Here is a 17747-nt window from a genome sequence, read left to right as displayed (position 1 = left end):
CGTATCGAGATTCATTCACTTTTAAGACCAAAAACTCATCGTGCGTGCCCAAAATTACGCAAGTTAACACGTGTCAAAGATTTGACGGGCGGATAAATGTCTAAAAGCAAAGTAGTTGGTGTCGAGCTCATCTACTACCGAAGTTACCATATCACCACGTGTAGAATATCTCTGATCACTCTGATTCTCTCTGTCTCATCAATAAAAAGGAACAGTACGAGAATTTCAAAATCCCGGAAAAGGAAACGAAACAGAAAAGAAAAAGCACACCAAGAAAGCGAGTAAGGAAACACCTGTGTTTGTCTGTTTCTTTCTATTGTTTTCTTGTCACTCTCCAAGCGGAATCTCCAATATCCAAAGAGAGGGGTTGATAAACCAGAGTCCCCCACCGGGGTTTTCTGTTCTCTGTTAATATCTGGTCAGAGTCTCAGCTGCTCGAGAGAAACTAAAGGAAGAGAGGAGTAGAGTGGAGGAAGAGACAGAATAAGGGGAATGGGTATTCTGTACGAGGACGCTGTGGTCTTTAGGGAGGCAGAGAAGCCGGGGGATCCCACTGTGATTACTGTGAATTGTCCGGACAAGACTGGGTTGGGGTGTGACTTGTGCAGGGTTATATTGCTTTTTGGCCTTAGCATTTCCAGAGCAGGTAAGGGTTGTTTTAAGCTATTTGTGATGGATTTATTATTATTACTTTCACTGTGGAGTGTGGGATTTGTGACCAATCAATTGTGATTTTATTGGTTTTTCAACTTTTTCTGATCTTTTCCTGGAAAGTTCTGCTCTTGGGATCGGATTTTCTTGGCAAACAAATAATGGGTTTATTGTGATTCGCGAGTTTTCTCTTTAGAATTATGGCTTGAAATTTTTACATTCAAAGGGAAACAAATAATGGGTCCTTCTGTAGCTTTTTTTTTTTTGGTAGTCTTCAATTTCTCTAAAATTTCTAGGAGCAAAACAATATATTTTTTCCTGCTCTGTGTGTATTTGTTTTAATGTTAGAACCTTAACAGATCTGATAGAATTAGTAGTTTTGATTTCCGGAAATTTCTTTAATTTTTAATTTTTAATTTTTTTCCTGCTCTGTGTGTATTTGTTTTAATGTTAGAACCTTAACAGATCTGATAGAATTAGAAGTTTTGATTTACGGAAGTTTCTTTAATTTTTAATTTTTAATTTTAATTTTTATGAATATGTCGTTGATGGTTTGTTTATGTTTGCTACGTGTACTTCCGGAGAAGATTTTTCAACTGATGGGAAATGGTGCTTCATAGTCTTATGGGTGGTGGGTAAACCAACAACAAGGTGGGTCTTGTTGAAGAAAAGGCTTTTGGAGGTATGTCCATCATATTTTTTAACGTCAGGAATGGACTACTACCAGTCGCAAAATCAGCAATCCAGGCAATTACCAGACGTGTTCCTCTTGAAATTTTGGTGTTCCTGTGATAGGAAGGGTCTCTTGCATGGTGAGTGAGTTATTGTGGAAAATGTAGTGCTAAGCTTTGAAACTCCCAATTGGAAAAATGATATGTAGCACTAATGGAATCAATGACAAAACTTAAAATGCTGATTATTGTTTATAAGTGATGTTGATCATCTTATTCTGAAATGACAAAGAAAAGTGATGGTTTCGTCATTGGCGCTGTCAAGTTTATCTTTAGCAGTATTTAAGCATGGATAGGATAAACTTGCCAGAATTGGTTTGGTTTGTATTTGGAACACTGCAGGAGGGAAGGGAGAAAAACCATTTTAATGTTTATGCATCACTTATTCTTGTAATAGTCTAATTATAGGGATTTTTTTTTTTTTTTTTAGAAGAGGATAGATTGAGATTTTCCCGTATTAGTATTAGGAAATGCTATATTTAGTAGACTATTATACAACTGGGATGTCGTGACTGTGGAAATCAGCCATTGATTTTTCATTTTACAAGCTTCTGCTGATTCAAAGGATGATTTGTATTGCCACATCATCCATGTTATATGACAGTCATATAACAATTTACTAAATAACAGTATTCATTAGTATTTATTACTTTTAAAATGTACCAAAAAAAAAAATGGTAAATACTTAGGTGATAAATGTTAAGTTGATAGATGTGATAAATGCTATTATGACAAAATTCAACCGTTTTATTTAAAAACAACGGTTGAGTTTAAAGAAATCTACATGATAGAATACTTGGTGTGTTTGGTAATAGAATTCTAAAAAATGAATATGATTTTGATTTTGCTTTTTTAAAAAACAAATCATATTTTATTCAACTTTTTCTAAAAGGTCAAACCTCGAAATTCGCGTACCAAATAAGAATTGAATTCTAATTTCAAAAACCCAACACCCAAACGCACTTAGAATTCTAAAAGATCTTGATCCAGATTTTTATCTCATCTTGTTTTGCTGGTTTCAAAGTAAATGCACTCCTTCCATTTGGGTCTTTGTTTTTCTTTTCTTTACAAATATTCTCTGCTTCCACTTGCAACTTGATGTTTGAGTTTTGAATGTCGTATATAGAAATACTTATAAAAAATGTTGTATATAGAACTTATAGATTTATTAAATTGAACTTTTTATATCTTTTCTTCTATAGATGTAACTGAGGTTCTCTGCGAGCTGGAACTAACAATAAAGAGAGTGAAGGTATCCACTGCCCCAGATGGGAGAGTTATGGACCTCTTTTTCGTAACAGATACCAGGTTTGTGATCGTGGTTGTTTTTTCCTTAATGATGATGCTGCATTTCTGCTTCCATTTTGTACTTTACCTCCCTTTAGATTTCTGCTTCCATCTGCATTTCAACTTCCAATTCCATTTTGCCATCTTGAAATGCTCTCTCTCTCTCTCTCTCTCTCCCTTTTTTTTTTTTCCTTTCTCTTTTGGGAAAAGTACAAGTCCCCTTAAACTATTACCCAATTGCCAAACTAGCAATTGTGTCAATGTCCTTCCCTAAACTACCAAACAATGTCAATGTCCCCTCAATGACAAAAATACACTTCATAAAATTTATTAAAATTCTTAAAATTATATAAAAAGAAAAAAAAATTTAAAATAAAACGAAAAATAAAATAAAAACAAGGTTTTCCTTTCTTTCTTTTTTCTTCTTCTTCTTCTTTTTTATTTATTTTTTATTTTTTATTTTTTTTTGGTCTTTTAGATTTTGTTTTATATAATTTTTAGTTTGGGGGCACCCCCTTGAATTTTCATTTTTCTCGGTTTTTTTTTTTAAATTTTTTTTTCCCAGTCTTTTAATATATATAAATTTTTTTTTTCTTTTTCGAATTCATTAGGATATCTTTGTTTTATTGAAACTTTTTAAGGTTATTTTTGTCTGTTTATTGACTTTAGGGGGGATATTGACACAATTAGTAGTTTGGGGGGCACATTTACAATGGAGTAGTAGTTTGAATGGGGTATGTGTATTTTTCCCTCTTTTTTTCTTATTTCTTATTTATTATTTATTTTTTTATTTATAAATCCTCACAACCATGTTATGAGATTTTATATTGCATGTGGTTGCTTCTATAGCTCCCTCGATTTTGGTTCTTTCATTCATCCATGTTATAGTTGACACACTTAATAGCTTCCAATAGTGTAATTTGTATAAAAGAAGGCGGATTGAGTCTCCATATCTTGTTGAAAACTTTGAAACAAACTGAGGTAGAAATAAAGTAAATATATATATATATATATATATATTTGAAACTTCATTAATCTCTCACTACTTAAACCCTATTTGTTTGGACTGTTACGAGTATGCAGTTATTAACTCATGCTGTTTGAAAATTTAAAATGATGCGTGATTTTCTTTACTTGACTCCTTAATATAATAATATTTCTATTTAAATTTTGATAAATATCCTTTTAGGAAGAGGTCAAATATTGATTTTGGTTTGTTATGGCTCACACGGATGAGAAATCTTTGGTTTGTAGGATTTGATTTAATTTGTATATTAAAGTATGGAACTGCTATAAAATGCAGCAGATATGAAGGCTAGTACCATATGCACGAAGCCTTTAGTTTCTTTACAGTCCTTCCATGTTCTTCAGATTCCTATAAAGTTTTACTTCTAGAAAGAATACGTTTCTACTGGTTTCAAGTGACATGTAGGAATTAGGATGCAGGAATAGTCGTCAGTATGTGTCAGCACGTGATGTGTCTGTGTTTGTGAGAGAAAGAGAGAGAGAGAGAGAGAGAGAGAGATTTCTTTGAAATGGTTATGGCTTTCTTTTTTGTGGAAAATACTTTATTCAATTATTCACTTTTCATCAGGGAACTTCTACATACGAAAAGGAGACAGGAGGAAACAATCAATCATTTGAAAGCTGCACTAAGGGATACCATCATAAGTTGTGAGATTGAATTGGCTGGCCCAGAAATTACTGCGTGTTCACAGGGTTCTCCATTTCTTCCTTCTGCAATAACTGAAGACATGTTCAGTTTGGAGCTGCCAAATGGACGCCCGAGTGGATCCTTTGCATCCAACCCTGTATCTGTGACAATGGACAACACTCTCAGCCCCTCTCACACACTTGTTCAAATCCTCTGCCAGGATCACAAAGGTCTTATCTATGATATCATGAGGACTCTAAAGGATTACAATATTCAGGTAAATTTAAATAAATATTACAAAAAATATCTTTTGTACCAATCTATGTTATTTGGACAACCAGGAAGCAACATGTGAACTATTGCAATGAACAGAAAATCCTACAAGTTTTACCAGATAAAAAGAACACTCCACTAGGTTATTTCTGATCTGATTTGAGTAATGACTTTTGGAAATTTTATGTCAGGTTTCTTATGGACGATTCTTTGCAAGCTCAAAAGGGAGATGTGAATTAGAATTATTTATAATGCAAGCAGATGGGAAAAGGATTATTGACCCCAACAAGCAAAATGCATTGTGCTCTCGCTTGAGAATGGAGCTCTTGAGTCCTCTTAGAGTGGCTGTGGTGAGCCGGGGCCCTGACACTGAACTGCTGGTAGCCAACCCTGTAGAACTGTCTGGCAGGGGTCGTCCCCTTGTTTTCTATGATATTACTCTTGCTCTCAAGATTCTGAACACAAGCATCTTTTCGGTACTAGCTCTAATCCATTTCTTGAGTTTTATGTGAAGGGTATCATAAATAATCAAACATGTTAAGCTAACCTCCACATTTTGCCTTCATTCATCTTAGGTGGAGATAGGGAGGCACATGATCCACGGTCGGGAGTGGGAAGTATATAGAATTCTTCTCGACGAAGGGGACTGTCATTCCTTGCCGAGGAAGAAGATTGAAGCGGGTGTCAGAAATAGATTGATGGGTTGGGAGTAGAATTACATATGGTATCTAGTTGATGTTTACCGTTACTGTACAGCATACCTTCTTAGCCTTTTAAGTCTACTAAAAGTGATGAGGTGCTAACTAGGTGTAAATTGTAAATCAAGAGATGCAAAGGGTGAGTCGTTTTGCAACCTCCATGTAATTTAAGCTTGTGATGCAGACTTCTCGTTTCTGCTCTAATTGCTTAATTTTGTTTATGATACTATCATGGTGGGCTACGGATATGACCAGCATTGCATCCTTTCTTATCAAGCCCCCTTGCGGTACTCTTGCATTCCAGTCGGCTCTGGGGTTGGTGTTCGAAATTCTATGTTAAAAAATCCATGTAAAGGACCCAAAAATGAATCGGGATTGGCTGCAAGACCTGCTTGTCTGCAATTGCGAGAGGCCTTTTTGAGGCTCATCTGATCGCGTAGATATTCAGGTAACTTGAGATTTGTTTGGGTACATGGGCTCTATTGGGGGCTTCTCTCAATTGCTTGCCCAATTGCAGTGCAATCAGGGTGGGCAATTGTAGAGATGCTTGTCCCTCGAACAGGTAATTGTAGAGATCTTGGTCCCTCAAATTCCAAACGAGATTGGCTCTGTTTGTTAAAATTTGAAGAAATTTTACTTAACTCTTTTGAAATTTCACTTATTTATTAAGATTTTAAGATAAATCTTAATGGAATGATGTCAAAATTTCCAAAATATCTTCTATTAATAAATATATATATATATACATATATATATATATATATATATATATATATATATATATATATATATATATATATATATATATATATATATATATATAAGGATATGCAGTGCTTGCTATAACTTAACACCTAACTTCCATTGGAATCAATTCTGAAGTCTTGCTATAAGGATATGCAGTGCTTATATATATAAGGATATGCAGTGCTTGCTATAACTTAACACCTAACTTCCATTGGAATCAATTCTGAAGTCTTGCTATAAGGATATGCAGTGCTTGCTATAACATAACACCTAACTTCCATTGGAATCAATTCTGAAGTCTTGCTATAGGGGTGAAAATGTAAAGGCAGATGCGGTTATCATTTTTAAGTACATGCCTCCCCTTTCGCATCAAGATATTATTATTCGCGTGGTTATTGCGATTATTATTCGATATTCGCATGTAATAAACGTTTTAGATTACTATCTAAATCTATATGTAAGATTAAATAATGCGGTTATTACTATATGTAAGCTTAAATAAATTAAGATTTCATTTGTTACACAATTCTTAATTATCAATCCTAGAGGGTCGCAGGTGCATACTGGTTTTGCTGCCGCTCATTACGGCCGTGCTGATGCTCCATGATCGCCGCGTTGTCTTCACGCGCCAGGATGTTTTCATACCTTGGGATGTGCGTGATGGCCACACTCCGTCTATTTTGCTGTGTTTGGTGGCGCCTGGGAGCTTGTGGTATACATCTACTGTTAGGAACCTTCAGGTCGGGGCGTCTCTTCGGGTGGCAGTTTCTTCTCCGAATGGCAACTTTGATTGATTTTTCTATGTTATTTTTGTTTTTGATAGTTTGATTTGTAGTTAAATTAACCTGGTCATTGGTTTTTGTGCAAAATACGTGACCGACTCTCTATTCAAGCAAAGATTTATGTCTACGCAAATGCACTATTTTGTTGGTTGGATTTCTTTGTTAGCAACTGTCTGTAATAGCCCGGGTCTTTTTTGACTTCTTCTAAAAATAAAAAATAAAAAAACTTGAGATTTAATTCCATTTCATTCGCATACTGTATATTGTTTTTCATTTAATTAAGAAATCAAACTTCCAAAAACCCGTGTCAAGTGGGATGCTGTAGTAATAAAATCCAAGCAAAAATAGAAATTGGGGCAAATGGAGACGGAGAATTATTTAGGAAAAGTTTCTAAATAGATAATTTCATTAATTTCAAGTTAAATGAAAAGAATCAATTTTATATTTAACAGATTTAATAATGTTGAAGTTGCCACATATACCATTAAATATAATATAATAAAATCTTAACGGTAAAATATATCTAAATGCTTTTCGAACTTAATTTTCGGGCAAAAAAGTAGGAAAAAAACAAAGAAAATCGAAACATTTGCCACATGCCAAGACATTCGAGTGGCAAACAGGAACTCTTCCTCTCCAAAGTCCAAACATGAGTGGCCCGCAGCCGCCACGTGGTGCAACCTCCTCCACTTCAACGGTCTAAAACAGTTGCTCAGCTTCGGTTGCTTGTCGTCCCTCTTCGTGGCCCCCCACCCTCCCTCCGATCCCATAGGAGATCCCTTCGAATCTTCTTGCTTCTTCTTCCAAATCTTCGCTTCTCTTCTCCTTATTACCCAACCTGAAACCCAACGAGAACACAAACGAATACGAAGAATGAGAGCTTTGAATTCCCATCTCGTGCTGATTGACCTGCACAGCTCATGGCACTCAGCGAACCAAGTCCCGACGTCAACCGTCGCGTACCTTAGGAACTCCAACTTCATTTCCACAGTCTCTTCGTCATTTCGTCGAACACGTCGCGCCCGTACCGGAATCGCGTCGTCGTCGAAATCGGAGGCCCCGGAAATCCGGAAGCCGTCAGATCGTTTCGTTTTGGGAAACGGATCGCCGCAGAGTTCTCAGAATTCGGCCTCGACGTCGCGTTCGGAGGTCGCTTCGGAGCTCGAGCTGTTCCTTGAGTTGCTGCCTGTGAGGATGAAGAGAGAGCTTTGTGGGCACGAGGAGGTCAGGAAGCTGATCGAGGTTGTGATGGACTTGGGAAGGAAGCCTCTTGCGAGGTTTCCCTCGGGTGATTGGGTGATCTTAGAGGAGCCCGTGAAGCATGAAGATCTACGGCACGCGATTTCCAAGGTGATCAAAGTCATTTTGTGTTGCTTTCTTGGAACATTTCTTTGGAGATTGACTGAGTGTGATCGATATTTTTGCATGAAAATTATTCATATCTAATGTATTTCATTGGGTGCCACTGCATTAGACTTTCTGTGGTTTGACTTAAATGCTTTTAGAAAGATAGCCGCTCAGCTATTAATATTGCTAAGACATCTCTAAAGTTATATTTAAATTAATGGTCAATGTTGGTGATTTGTTGTGTGATTGTCTGTGCTGATTATTGATGAATTCTGAACAGTAAAGAGAATATTCAGATCACATGACTATGGTGTACTAGTTGGACAATTTATGGGTAGGTGGAGATTTAGAAATTTTAATTTGAGTTACTTGATTCGTTAGGTTGGTGAATTTTCAGACGACAACCGTTCAGGTATTAATAACTCTTTGCATCGTATAAGTGCCATTCGGAATCGCAAAATGCAAATCATAGGCCTCACTTGCCGGGTTGGTCGAGCCGTATCTGGAAGTGCCGCGATTATACGAGACTTGGTTGAGGGGGGACGTTCCATCTTAGTAATAGGACCTCCTGGGGTTGGCAAGACAACGTTAATCAGGTACTAACATTTTCGATGTTTGTAAAACCAAGCTACTGAGTTGACGGTCATTTGGTAACTGCTTAAAGAATTGCTTTAAGGATAGCTTTTTGCATGCAATTTCAGATCATCCATTCTTCATCCTTGTCGACAATGCACTATATATCCTGTCTATGCTTAATCATTTTGTCTAATATAGAGCTTTTTTTTCTTGATTTCTTTTTAAATACTTTGGAAGAAGATTTCCCCACATTAGCTTGCCATCATTACTACTCTGTGCATACTTTGCATGATAATGAATTCCAATACATTGTGTTCAAGTTCTGCCATTGGAAGAAGAACAAAAAAATAATTCAAACTTCTTGAGCAGTTGAAGTTATGCTTTACTCTGCCCGTTTTATACTCTTGTTTTATATCTAAAGAGGCTTTGCTTTTGCAGAGAAATTGCTAGAATGTTGGCAGATGAACACATGAAGCGTGTTGTCATTGTTGACACATCTAATGAGATTGGAGGCGACGGAGATGTCCCTCATGCAGGAATAGGTCGTGCAAGAAGGATGCAAGTTCCTAACGTTCATATGCAGCATAATGTAAGCGTTGAACTCAATCATATGGTTTGTGTTGTTTTTCAATGGTAAAGCTTTGACTATTTCTCTTTTTCAGTGATGTTATCTTCCCCATTTGACTACTGTGCAGGTTATGATTGAAGCAGTTGAAAATCATATGCCTGAATCCATTATAATTGATGAAATTGGAACTGAGCTTGAAGCACTGGCAGCCAGTACTATTGCTCAAAGAGGAGTTCAATTAGTTGGAACAGCACATGGAGTGACAATAGACAGCATAATAAAGAATCCATCTCTGCAGATCCTTGTCGGTGGCATAGAGGTGCAAAGTGATTCCTTTTGTTTCAATCTACGTTCACTGATATGGATGTATATTTTCTAAGGTTAATCCAACATTTTCTATTACAAAGTGCAAACTGGTCTCACTGTGGAATCTTATTCAATGGGTTCCATGATATTAGTAAAAAAATTCCCAACCTTACTTGGTGTGGGGATCACCAACTTTAAGCCTTGGCTGAATTAGGAATTTTGACTTATCAAAGCTAGTGCTTCATATAAACTCAGAGTGTAACTCTCGGAGATGAAGAAGCAAGGAAAAGGAAAGTGCAGAAGACAATTCTTGAAAGGAAAGGACCTTCTACATTTACATGTGCTGTTGAGATGATATCTAAAACTGAGTGTCGTGTTCATCACAGTTTAGATGCTGCAGTAGATGCAATATTAGCAGGTATTTTACTCCCTGTTCTCTCAAATATTTGAATTGATTCTTATGTGATGTAATGTTTACATACTTATCTGAAGATTAATGTTTTTGGGCCAACAGTTAATCTTATGGTGAATATTTATTGGGTGATAGGAAAATCTCCTCTGTTTGAAGTTCGTTGCATGGATGTTGATGCTAATGATTCTACTCTGATACCTGAAAACAGCCATATAGAAAAATATGATATGACTGATGGTAAAAACATAAGTCCTGATGTAGAGTCTGATGAGGAAGATTTTGTTCTTCCTCCCAGTTGGTCTAAAAAACAGAGCACTAGTAGATCCACAAAGAAGAGGAGCTCAGCAGTGTGTGTCTATACTTACAAGGTAGATTCCTCAAGTTTACATTTTCTTTCATTCTTCTCCAGGATTCTTTTACTCTAAGCTTTAGTCGAGAATACATGGAAAATATTGAATCCACAAATTCATGTAAGATGGGAATTTTGTAAATAATTCATAATATGGAAATTATAGGATTATATCTTGTTTCAGAAGCTGCCTGTGTTTAGTAAAACATTTGATATAATTTTGGATTTAAGCAGAAAGTATGAAGAATTTTGTCACAATGCCATTGTGGAGCTGCATAATTTTTTATACCTAAGGCAGAAAACTTGGAGGTTCTTATTTAATTTTGGTTGGTATGGATGTGTTCAGATCCTTGAAGCTGATCTACTACAAGTAGCAAAGGTGATGGGGCGTGATGATGAAATAGATGTAACTAACGACATTGGAACAGCAGATGCAATTCTGGCATCCAGTTCTGAGATGAAGCAGAACCCATGGATCCGCGGTGTAGCGAAATTCCACCACTTGCCTGTATTTGTTATTAAGGTAAACCCCGATTGCTTTTTTCCTTTTTAAATCACATCAAGGTTTCATTAATCTAATATTTAACATTTGTTATTGCAGTCAAATACCATGGCACAGATGGTCAAGGCAGTTCGCATGATTCTTGAAATGGAATCATTTGGCCCAGTGTCAAAGCAGTCACTCACTAATTCTTTTGACATTGAAGTTGAAGATGATGCTCCAAAAAGAAAACCATCGCTAGAAGAGATTGATGCCTTGGAGGTGCAAGTCCTTTCCCATTAATATTTTCCATTCTTGTTTTCAGTCGTTCAAGAGTGTTTAAAATTCAGCTATCCTATAGTATCTTTTGAGTGATTGCTAGTTGAAATACATAATCTACAACTACAAATATTAGGAAGGTTTGGCTTGCAACTGGCACCACTTACATCGTCACTATATATACTAAACCTCCTCTTTTGACTTTTGTTGTAAGCGTATTATGCGAAAATTGTACTGGGTTGTAACTGTTTTATTATATGTACCCTGTTTCTTTTGTGATAGGAGGTCCGACTTGCAATTGAGTATATTGTGATTCCTGGCGGAGAGCCGGTGGAGCTCCTCCCTAGACGCTCTGAAATAATTGCCCGGCAGCTTGAACTTGTGGAAAGCTACCAGTTGGCTGCTGAGAACTCGGGTACCGAGCTGAATCCCAGGCTGCAGATTCTCCCCCCAAGGTTAAGCAAGAAAAACTTTTCTAAATCCCATAAATCTAGTTCTAGTTTTGGAAAAGAAACGGACTCTACATCACTAACTGGCAGATCTGGGGGTACAAGTGTTACTAGGCTGCCTCTGTTGCCCGAATAATATGACCACATTTTCAATTCTTGGTTGACAAGTGCGCCATTTCATGTAACTTCATGTAAATTATGTATCTCATGTGGTGTAATTGTTTAACTGTGTCAAATAAGTAATCCAAACTGCATTCATTTCTCAAATATGTAATGCAATTTGTATTCATTTCTTTTTAGTGAAATGGTGATCATAAGAACATCTTTTCTTCTGTACCCTTTTCTCCTTGAGGCAGTATCAGTGGTGAAATCAAGTGGAAGTTCTCCTAGTGTAGAGAACTGTTGATGTCGAAAACCAGTCCACAATCTTAGAACATTATTAGGAAAAATGCACCTTCTTGAAATATTGGTGAACATTGTAATTAATTTAAGCGAGTAATGCTATTTATCACACTCATTTCATAGTTGCTGACATGACGTGTTTTAAGTGACTCTTCATGTCAGCCACTTAAAAAAGAAAAAAAGAGTAATGTTTTCTGTACAACAAATGTACTCATTTTGTACAACAATGTTGGCTTGGAAATGATTTTCACAATTAAAAAAAAGAGTAATTTTTTTGCACAAAAAAATAAAAAATAAAAAATCAATTCTACGTCAGCGTTGTTGTACAAAGTGTGTACATTTGTTGTGCAATAAACATTACTAAAAAAAAAAAGATGGCAACTTAAATACGTCATGTCAACTGGTGTCAAATGAATGTGATAAATGTGTATATTCGAAAATACGAGATAATATAATTCTATCCAACATTTATCCAATAAGATTGATGGGACACTTCCAATTAACTCTTTGATTAATCATTATTAAATAAATAAATAAAAATTCACTAATTAATTTGGAGTATCACATCAATATTATAAAACAATTGTAGAATAAAAGTAAAATCTAGCATTATTCTATTCAACACATGCTCCGTTTCCTCACGTGTTGGAATCCATTACACACAGAGGAGGATGTTGAAACAACACTCGTTGGTATTGAAATATCACCCCACTTGATTTAATTATTATTATTATTTGAATATATAACCTTTTTTTTTTATTATAACTTTGATATTTATTCAACCCAATTGAAAAAGTTAGAGGTAAACCTTTAACAAAGGAGGCTATCAAATTTTGGAATAAGCATTTTTTTGGGACTATTAAATCTAAGGTGGTTCGAACTCTTCTTTTGCTTGATGTGGTTCAACAGGCCCCTCCATCGGATGCTAATTTAGCTAAAGAGCTTCACCTTCAATCATTGCTGGATGAGTACCTTCTTCAGGAGGAGTCTCTTTGGAAGACTAAATCTCGGGAATTATGGCTTACGGCAACAGATTTGAATACCAGATTTTTCCACACTAGCACTATTATCCGTCGTCGGCGAAATTTCATTTCTATGCTACAAACCCCGGGTGGGGGCTGGATTTCTGACCGGGCTGATATTGGTATCTCTTTTATCACACATTTTAAGAAGTTGTTCACTTCCACTAATCCGGTTTTCTCTCCTGCCTTATTGGACCTTTTTAATCCAGTTATTACAGACACTGACAATAATCTGTTGTGTGCTATTCCCACTGAAGAAGAGATTTTTGCTTCACTGATCAATTTGGGTAAGGAAAAAGCACCAGGTCCTGATGGATTCACTGCTTTATTCTATGTCAAATATTGGGACTGTATTAAGACTACGGTCCTGCTGGCTGTTGGTAATTTTTTTGATTCTAACACTTTGCTTAGAGAACAGAATCATACTTTTATTGCTTTAATTCCAAAGCGATTGGGAGCTTGTGCTGTTCATCATGTTAGACCTATTAGCCTTTGTAACATTTAATTACAAAATTATCTCAAAGCTCTTGGCTAACAGACTCAAGCCCCTTTTATCGAAGATTATTTCTCCATTTCAAACTGCTTTTGTGCCGGGTCGTCATATTCAGGATAATTCTATTCTTTCCCATGAGATGCTCCACTCTCTCAAGAATAAAAGGGGAAGAGGTGGCTTAATGGCTGTAAATATTGATATAGAAAAAGCTTTTGATAAAATGGAGTGGGGCTGCCTCATAATTATTATAGAGAAATTGGGGTTTCATCCAATTTGGATTAATTGGATCTGAATTTGTATCTCTACTTCTTCTTTCTCAATTCTGCTGAATGGATCCCCTTATGGTCTTTTCCGGCCTTCTCGTGGTTTACAGCAGGGTGATCCACTGTCTCCTTTTCTCTTTATTTTAGGTACTGAGGTAATTTCCAGACTCCTTCATCAAAGTCTACAGGGATTTAAGATCTCGAGGAGATGTTTTCCTCTTAATCATCTTCTATTTGCTGATGATCTGATTATCTTTACACATGCCACCTCTTCGGAAGCTGGTATTATCAAGGATTGTTTAGCTAAATATAGTCTTTGGTCAGGACAGACTGTTAATATGGAAAAATCAAATATTCTGTTTAGTGCAAATACTACTGAATCTACTAAAGCTAGTATTCTGGATATTATCCCCTATGCTGAGACTCCTAATTCTGCTAAACATTTGGGCCTTCCTATGTTTTTTGGCCGTTCTAAACAATATCCCTTTTTGGATATTCTTCACAAGGTCAAGGGGAAAATAGAAGGATGGAGATCTAAAACTTTATCACAGGCTGGGAAATCGGTTTTGCTTAAAGTAGTAGCTTCTTCAATCCATTCTTATGCAATGAGTTCTTTTATGTTCCCTGACATCCTTTGCAATCGTTTAGATGCTACTTTTAGGAATTTTTGGTGGGGTTTCTCGGTAAATAAAGCTCATAATCTTTCTCTAAAGTCATGGAAATCGATTTGTCTGCCAAAAGATCAGGGTGGTTTGGGCTTCCGTTTGATGAAAGATATCAATGTCTCTCTTATTGCTAGACTTGGTTGGAAGATTCTTGTAAATCATGATGCACTTTGGATCCCCCTCTTTAAGGAGAAATACATTAAATATGGAACTCTACTCTCCTGCCCACTAAGCACTGGTTCCTATATCTGGAATGGCATCACTTATGTTGTTCCTTTGCTTAAATTGGGTGCTTGTTATATACCTCATGCTTCAAGTTCTCTGGCTATTTGGCATTCGCCTTGGATTCCTACTTTACCCAATTTTCAGCCTGTGCCTTGAGTTTCGAGACTCTGCTTGGATTACCCGTTGGTGATTTCGAATCTTATCCATCCGCAATTTTTAACTTGGAATGTATCACTACTACTCTTTCTTTTTGCTCCTGAAACAGTTACAGAAATTCTTAAGGTCTCGACTCGAGCTATGTCTGACTCTCTTATCTGGATTGCATCGGCTTCAGGGGTTTTCTCTTCCAAGACAGCCCATCATTTATATTCTTCCTCTCGATCCACCCCTGTTTCACCTGTTACTCCTAGCAGTTGGAAAGGTTTGTGGAAGCTGAAGCTCAATCATAAACTCAAACTTTTCCTCTGGAAAATGACCTGGAACATTGTCCCCACCAAGGATCGAATTGCTCAGTCTATTGTAACTTCTCAAAGGGATTCTTCATGCTCTTTATGTTCTGCTTCAACAGATTCACAACTTCATCTTTTTTTCTCATGCCCTATTGCGAAGGTCATTTGGAGGAACTCTTTCTGGCCATTGGATATTACTGCCCTCTGTATTTCTGATATTTCTGATTGGCTAAATGTTATTCTACATCCGGGAACAATAGGTATTCCACCTGCAGATTTTCATCTATTCCAAATATTTGCAATGGTAGCTTGTGATCGTATCTGGCACTCTCGAAACAAAGCTCATCATGATGGTTGGATTCCGAATGCTTTATCAATCTCAGCTGATGTTAACCATACATCTCGGACACACTTCCGGGCTTGGTCAAATAAAATTTCTCCTGTTCGTCAGATCTGGGCTAAGCCTGCTCCTCTTTGCTTCAAAATTAATTATGATACAGCAATCCGTAGGAATTTCTCAGCTTAGGCAGCCGTTTGTAGAGATTCTACGGGTGCTATTATTCAAGTTTTGACGAGAATTAGTCCTTTATGCACCCCTTTGTATGGAGAAGCAACCGCAGCTCTTCTTGCAGCTACTTTGTGCTCATCTATGGGATTGTCCAATGTAACATTTGAAGGGGATTCCTTGACAGTTAACCTTGCAATCAATAATCCTACGATTACTCAAGACTGGCGTATTTCATCCATCATATCGGAGTTCTTTTCAACTATTTCATCCACTCCTAGCTGGTCTGCTAGTAACATCAACCGAAGTGCAAACTTTTGCGCCCACTATGTGGCTGATTGGGCCGCGACTAGATTTACCTTTAGCTGCATTCCCACCTATGTTTCATCGTTTAATTCTTTTAGTTCGTCCATTCCTCCCTGTTTTGGAATGGATTTTTCTTTCTCTTTTAAAGTTCCTTGAATTCTTCTTGTAAGCTTGATTACTGTTGTACTTATAAAAAGAAAAAAAAAAGAAAAAAAAAAGAAAAAAAAAAGTAAGAGCCTAACACTCTATGAAACAATAGCAGATTGTTTTAAAATTACAACATCATAATTGCCCTAAGAAATTTCTTCAATCCTTGCTCTAAAAAAGATATTAAAATCTTGCTTGCGTAGCTCAGCATGCGGATCAATCACAAAACCTTACATTTTTTCACCTATTTAACCTATATAACTTCTTAAAATTTTAACTATTATTTTAAAATTAAAGAGACGATACTTTATCATGAACATTTATAATTTTTAAATTGTGTAAAATATGGTAAATACTAAAGAGATAAATGTTGAGTTGGTAAAACTCGTAAATGTTAATGTAACAAAATCTCGACTGTTTCATCTAGGGCTCATTTGGTTTGTGGAATAAACCCTTAGAATAGAATGATTATTCATTAAGAATAGTCATTCTTATGTTTGGTATGGATATATTCATTGGAATAGTTATTCCAATAAGGAAATACCTATTCACTTACGAAGAGGAATACTTATTCCTCTAAAAAATGAGAGAAATAGCTATTCCAATAAAAATATACTAGATTTTTCAGAAAAAACACTATTATTTTTTATTTTCTTTCAATTTTTTTTTTTTTCAAAAACAAGAGGAAAAATCAAAACTCCAACCCCCTTAACAGGGGTGGTCGGCCAGTCACTTATGGCTCTAGGGGTGGTCGCACCACCCCCGGAATGCCTCATGGTGGACTCCCGAGGTGTTCCAAGGGTGGTGCGACCACCCCCGGGGCGATTTTGGTGGCCACCCCCTGGATATTTCGTGGGGGTGGTCGGTCACCCTATAGTTTTCAAATTTTGTTTTTTTATTTTTTATTTTATAATTTAAGTTTTTTATTTTTTATTTTTAAAATACATATAATGTGAAGTTTTTTTAGTAATTTTGATTGTATTCCAATTAATGTATATGAGTTGTTACCAAACTAAGAATAACCATTCCATTCCATTTCACCTTTTATTTTTAGAAATAGTTATTCATTTTTCTAATGGAATAATCATTCTGCAAACTAAAGATAAATGCTATTTTTCCTTCTTTTGTATAACTTTCAATCTAACTTCATCAATATTTTTTTAAAATCTACTCTCTATATTTTTATTTTTCATTTTTCTCTCCAACTCCCGTCCAAGTTAATGAATCGAACGTGGTAAAGTATTTTGGGAATTGTAAATGATCCAAATGCCAAAAATGGAATGAAAATTGTGTGATCTGGACATTTGATCTTAATAACGATTTGGTTTAGAAACTTTCAAATATAACCAATACAGTGAAATAAAAACTATTGGGAATGAACCAAATAAATGTCCCAACCGACAGCCACCCTGTTTTTTCTTTTCAATTTTTTTTAATATAAATTTTAAAGTTTTATTTATCTATATTTGTAATAGATTTATATATTTTTATTAAGATCGACATTTATCACCATCTTAATTGTGCCGACGTGGCGCCGGATGGAATTTGTCAACAATTTTAACGAAATTTAATTATAGGGAGTAATTTGTAAATTAAGTTAACCACATGAATCTCTAAATTAATTTTGATACCAGAGAGAGTGATTTATAATTTAGGCTAATCACATGGATTAATGATATA

At 36.0% G+C, this 17747-nt stretch overlaps 2 protein-coding genes across 4 annotated transcripts; both read left to right on the top strand.

Moving 5' to 3' along the window:
* The first annotated feature begins 290 nt into the window (after positions 1 to 290).
* On the top strand, positions 291 to 5935 carry LOC133864785 (ACT domain-containing protein ACR10-like). 2 transcript variants are annotated; one of them, XR_009899568.1, is made up of 7 exons: positions 291 to 646; positions 1239 to 1463; positions 2585 to 2690; positions 4264 to 4600; positions 4788 to 5072; positions 5172 to 5433; positions 5550 to 5935. XR_009899568.1 is itself a non-coding variant. In XM_062301197.1 (6 exons), the coding sequence occupies exons 1-6, from the start codon at positions 493 to 495 to the stop codon at positions 5307 to 5309; spliced, it is 1245 nt and encodes a 414-aa protein (XP_062157181.1). In that variant the 5' UTR covers positions 291 to 492; the 3' UTR covers positions 5310 to 5498. The 2 variants fall into 2 exon arrangements, 1 of the variants encoding a protein (XP_062157181.1); XM_062301197.1 differs by lacking the exon at positions 5550 to 5935 and having other exon boundaries at positions 5172 to 5498.
* A 1544-nt stretch (positions 5936 to 7479) lies between these two features.
* Positions 7480 to 11910, top strand: LOC133864579 (protein SEEDLING PLASTID DEVELOPMENT 1). Of its 2 annotated transcripts, XM_062300959.1 has the most exons (9): positions 7480 to 8173; positions 8552 to 8766; positions 9185 to 9335; positions 9442 to 9633; positions 9876 to 10038; positions 10168 to 10400; positions 10728 to 10904; positions 10983 to 11144; positions 11424 to 11910. In XM_062300959.1, exons 1-9 carry the CDS (start codon positions 7697 to 7699, stop codon positions 11724 to 11726), a joined length of 2073 nt encoding a protein of 690 aa, XP_062156943.1. In that variant the 5' UTR covers positions 7480 to 7696; the 3' UTR covers positions 11727 to 11910. The 2 variants fall into 2 exon arrangements, with proteins under 2 accessions (XP_062156943.1, XP_062156944.1); XM_062300960.1 differs by lacking the exon at positions 8552 to 8766 and having other exon boundaries at positions 7998 to 8173.
* The last annotated feature ends 5837 nt before the right edge of the window (positions 11911 to 17747 follow it).

The sequence above is a fragment of the Alnus glutinosa genome, chromosome 3 (genome assembly GCF_958979055.1).
Source record: "Alnus glutinosa chromosome 3, dhAlnGlut1.1, whole genome shotgun sequence".
NCBI classification, from domain to species: Eukaryota; Viridiplantae; Streptophyta; class Magnoliopsida; order Fagales; family Betulaceae; genus Alnus; species Alnus glutinosa.
Note: the sequence above shows the minus strand (reverse complement) of the source record. Positions and strands in the feature narration are given on the sequence as shown.

Bases quoted from the DNA above. Each gene is read 5' to 3' on its own strand.
- LOC133864785 (XM_062301197.1), top strand. From the start codon at position 493: ATGGGTATTCTGTACGAGGACGCTGTGGTCTTTAGGGAGGCAGAGAAG. The intron at 1,464-2,584 runs GTGAGTGAGTTA...TTTCTTCTATAG, and splicing joins TAGGAAGGGTCTCTTGCATG to ATGTAACTGAGGTTCTCTGC. The intron at 4,601-4,787 runs GTAAATTTAAAT...ATTTTATGTCAG, and splicing joins TAAAGGATTACAATATTCAG to GTTTCTTATGGACGATTCTT.
- LOC133864579 (XM_062300959.1), top strand. From the start codon at position 7,697: ATGAGAGCTTTGAATTCCCATCTCGTGCTGATTGACCTGCACAGCTCA. The intron at 8,174-8,551 runs GTGATCAAAGTC...TTGATTCGTTAG, and splicing joins TACGGCACGCGATTTCCAAG to GTTGGTGAATTTTCAGACGA. The intron at 10,401-10,727 runs GTAGATTCCTCA...GGATGTGTTCAG, and splicing joins TGTGTGTCTATACTTACAAG to ATCCTTGAAGCTGATCTACT.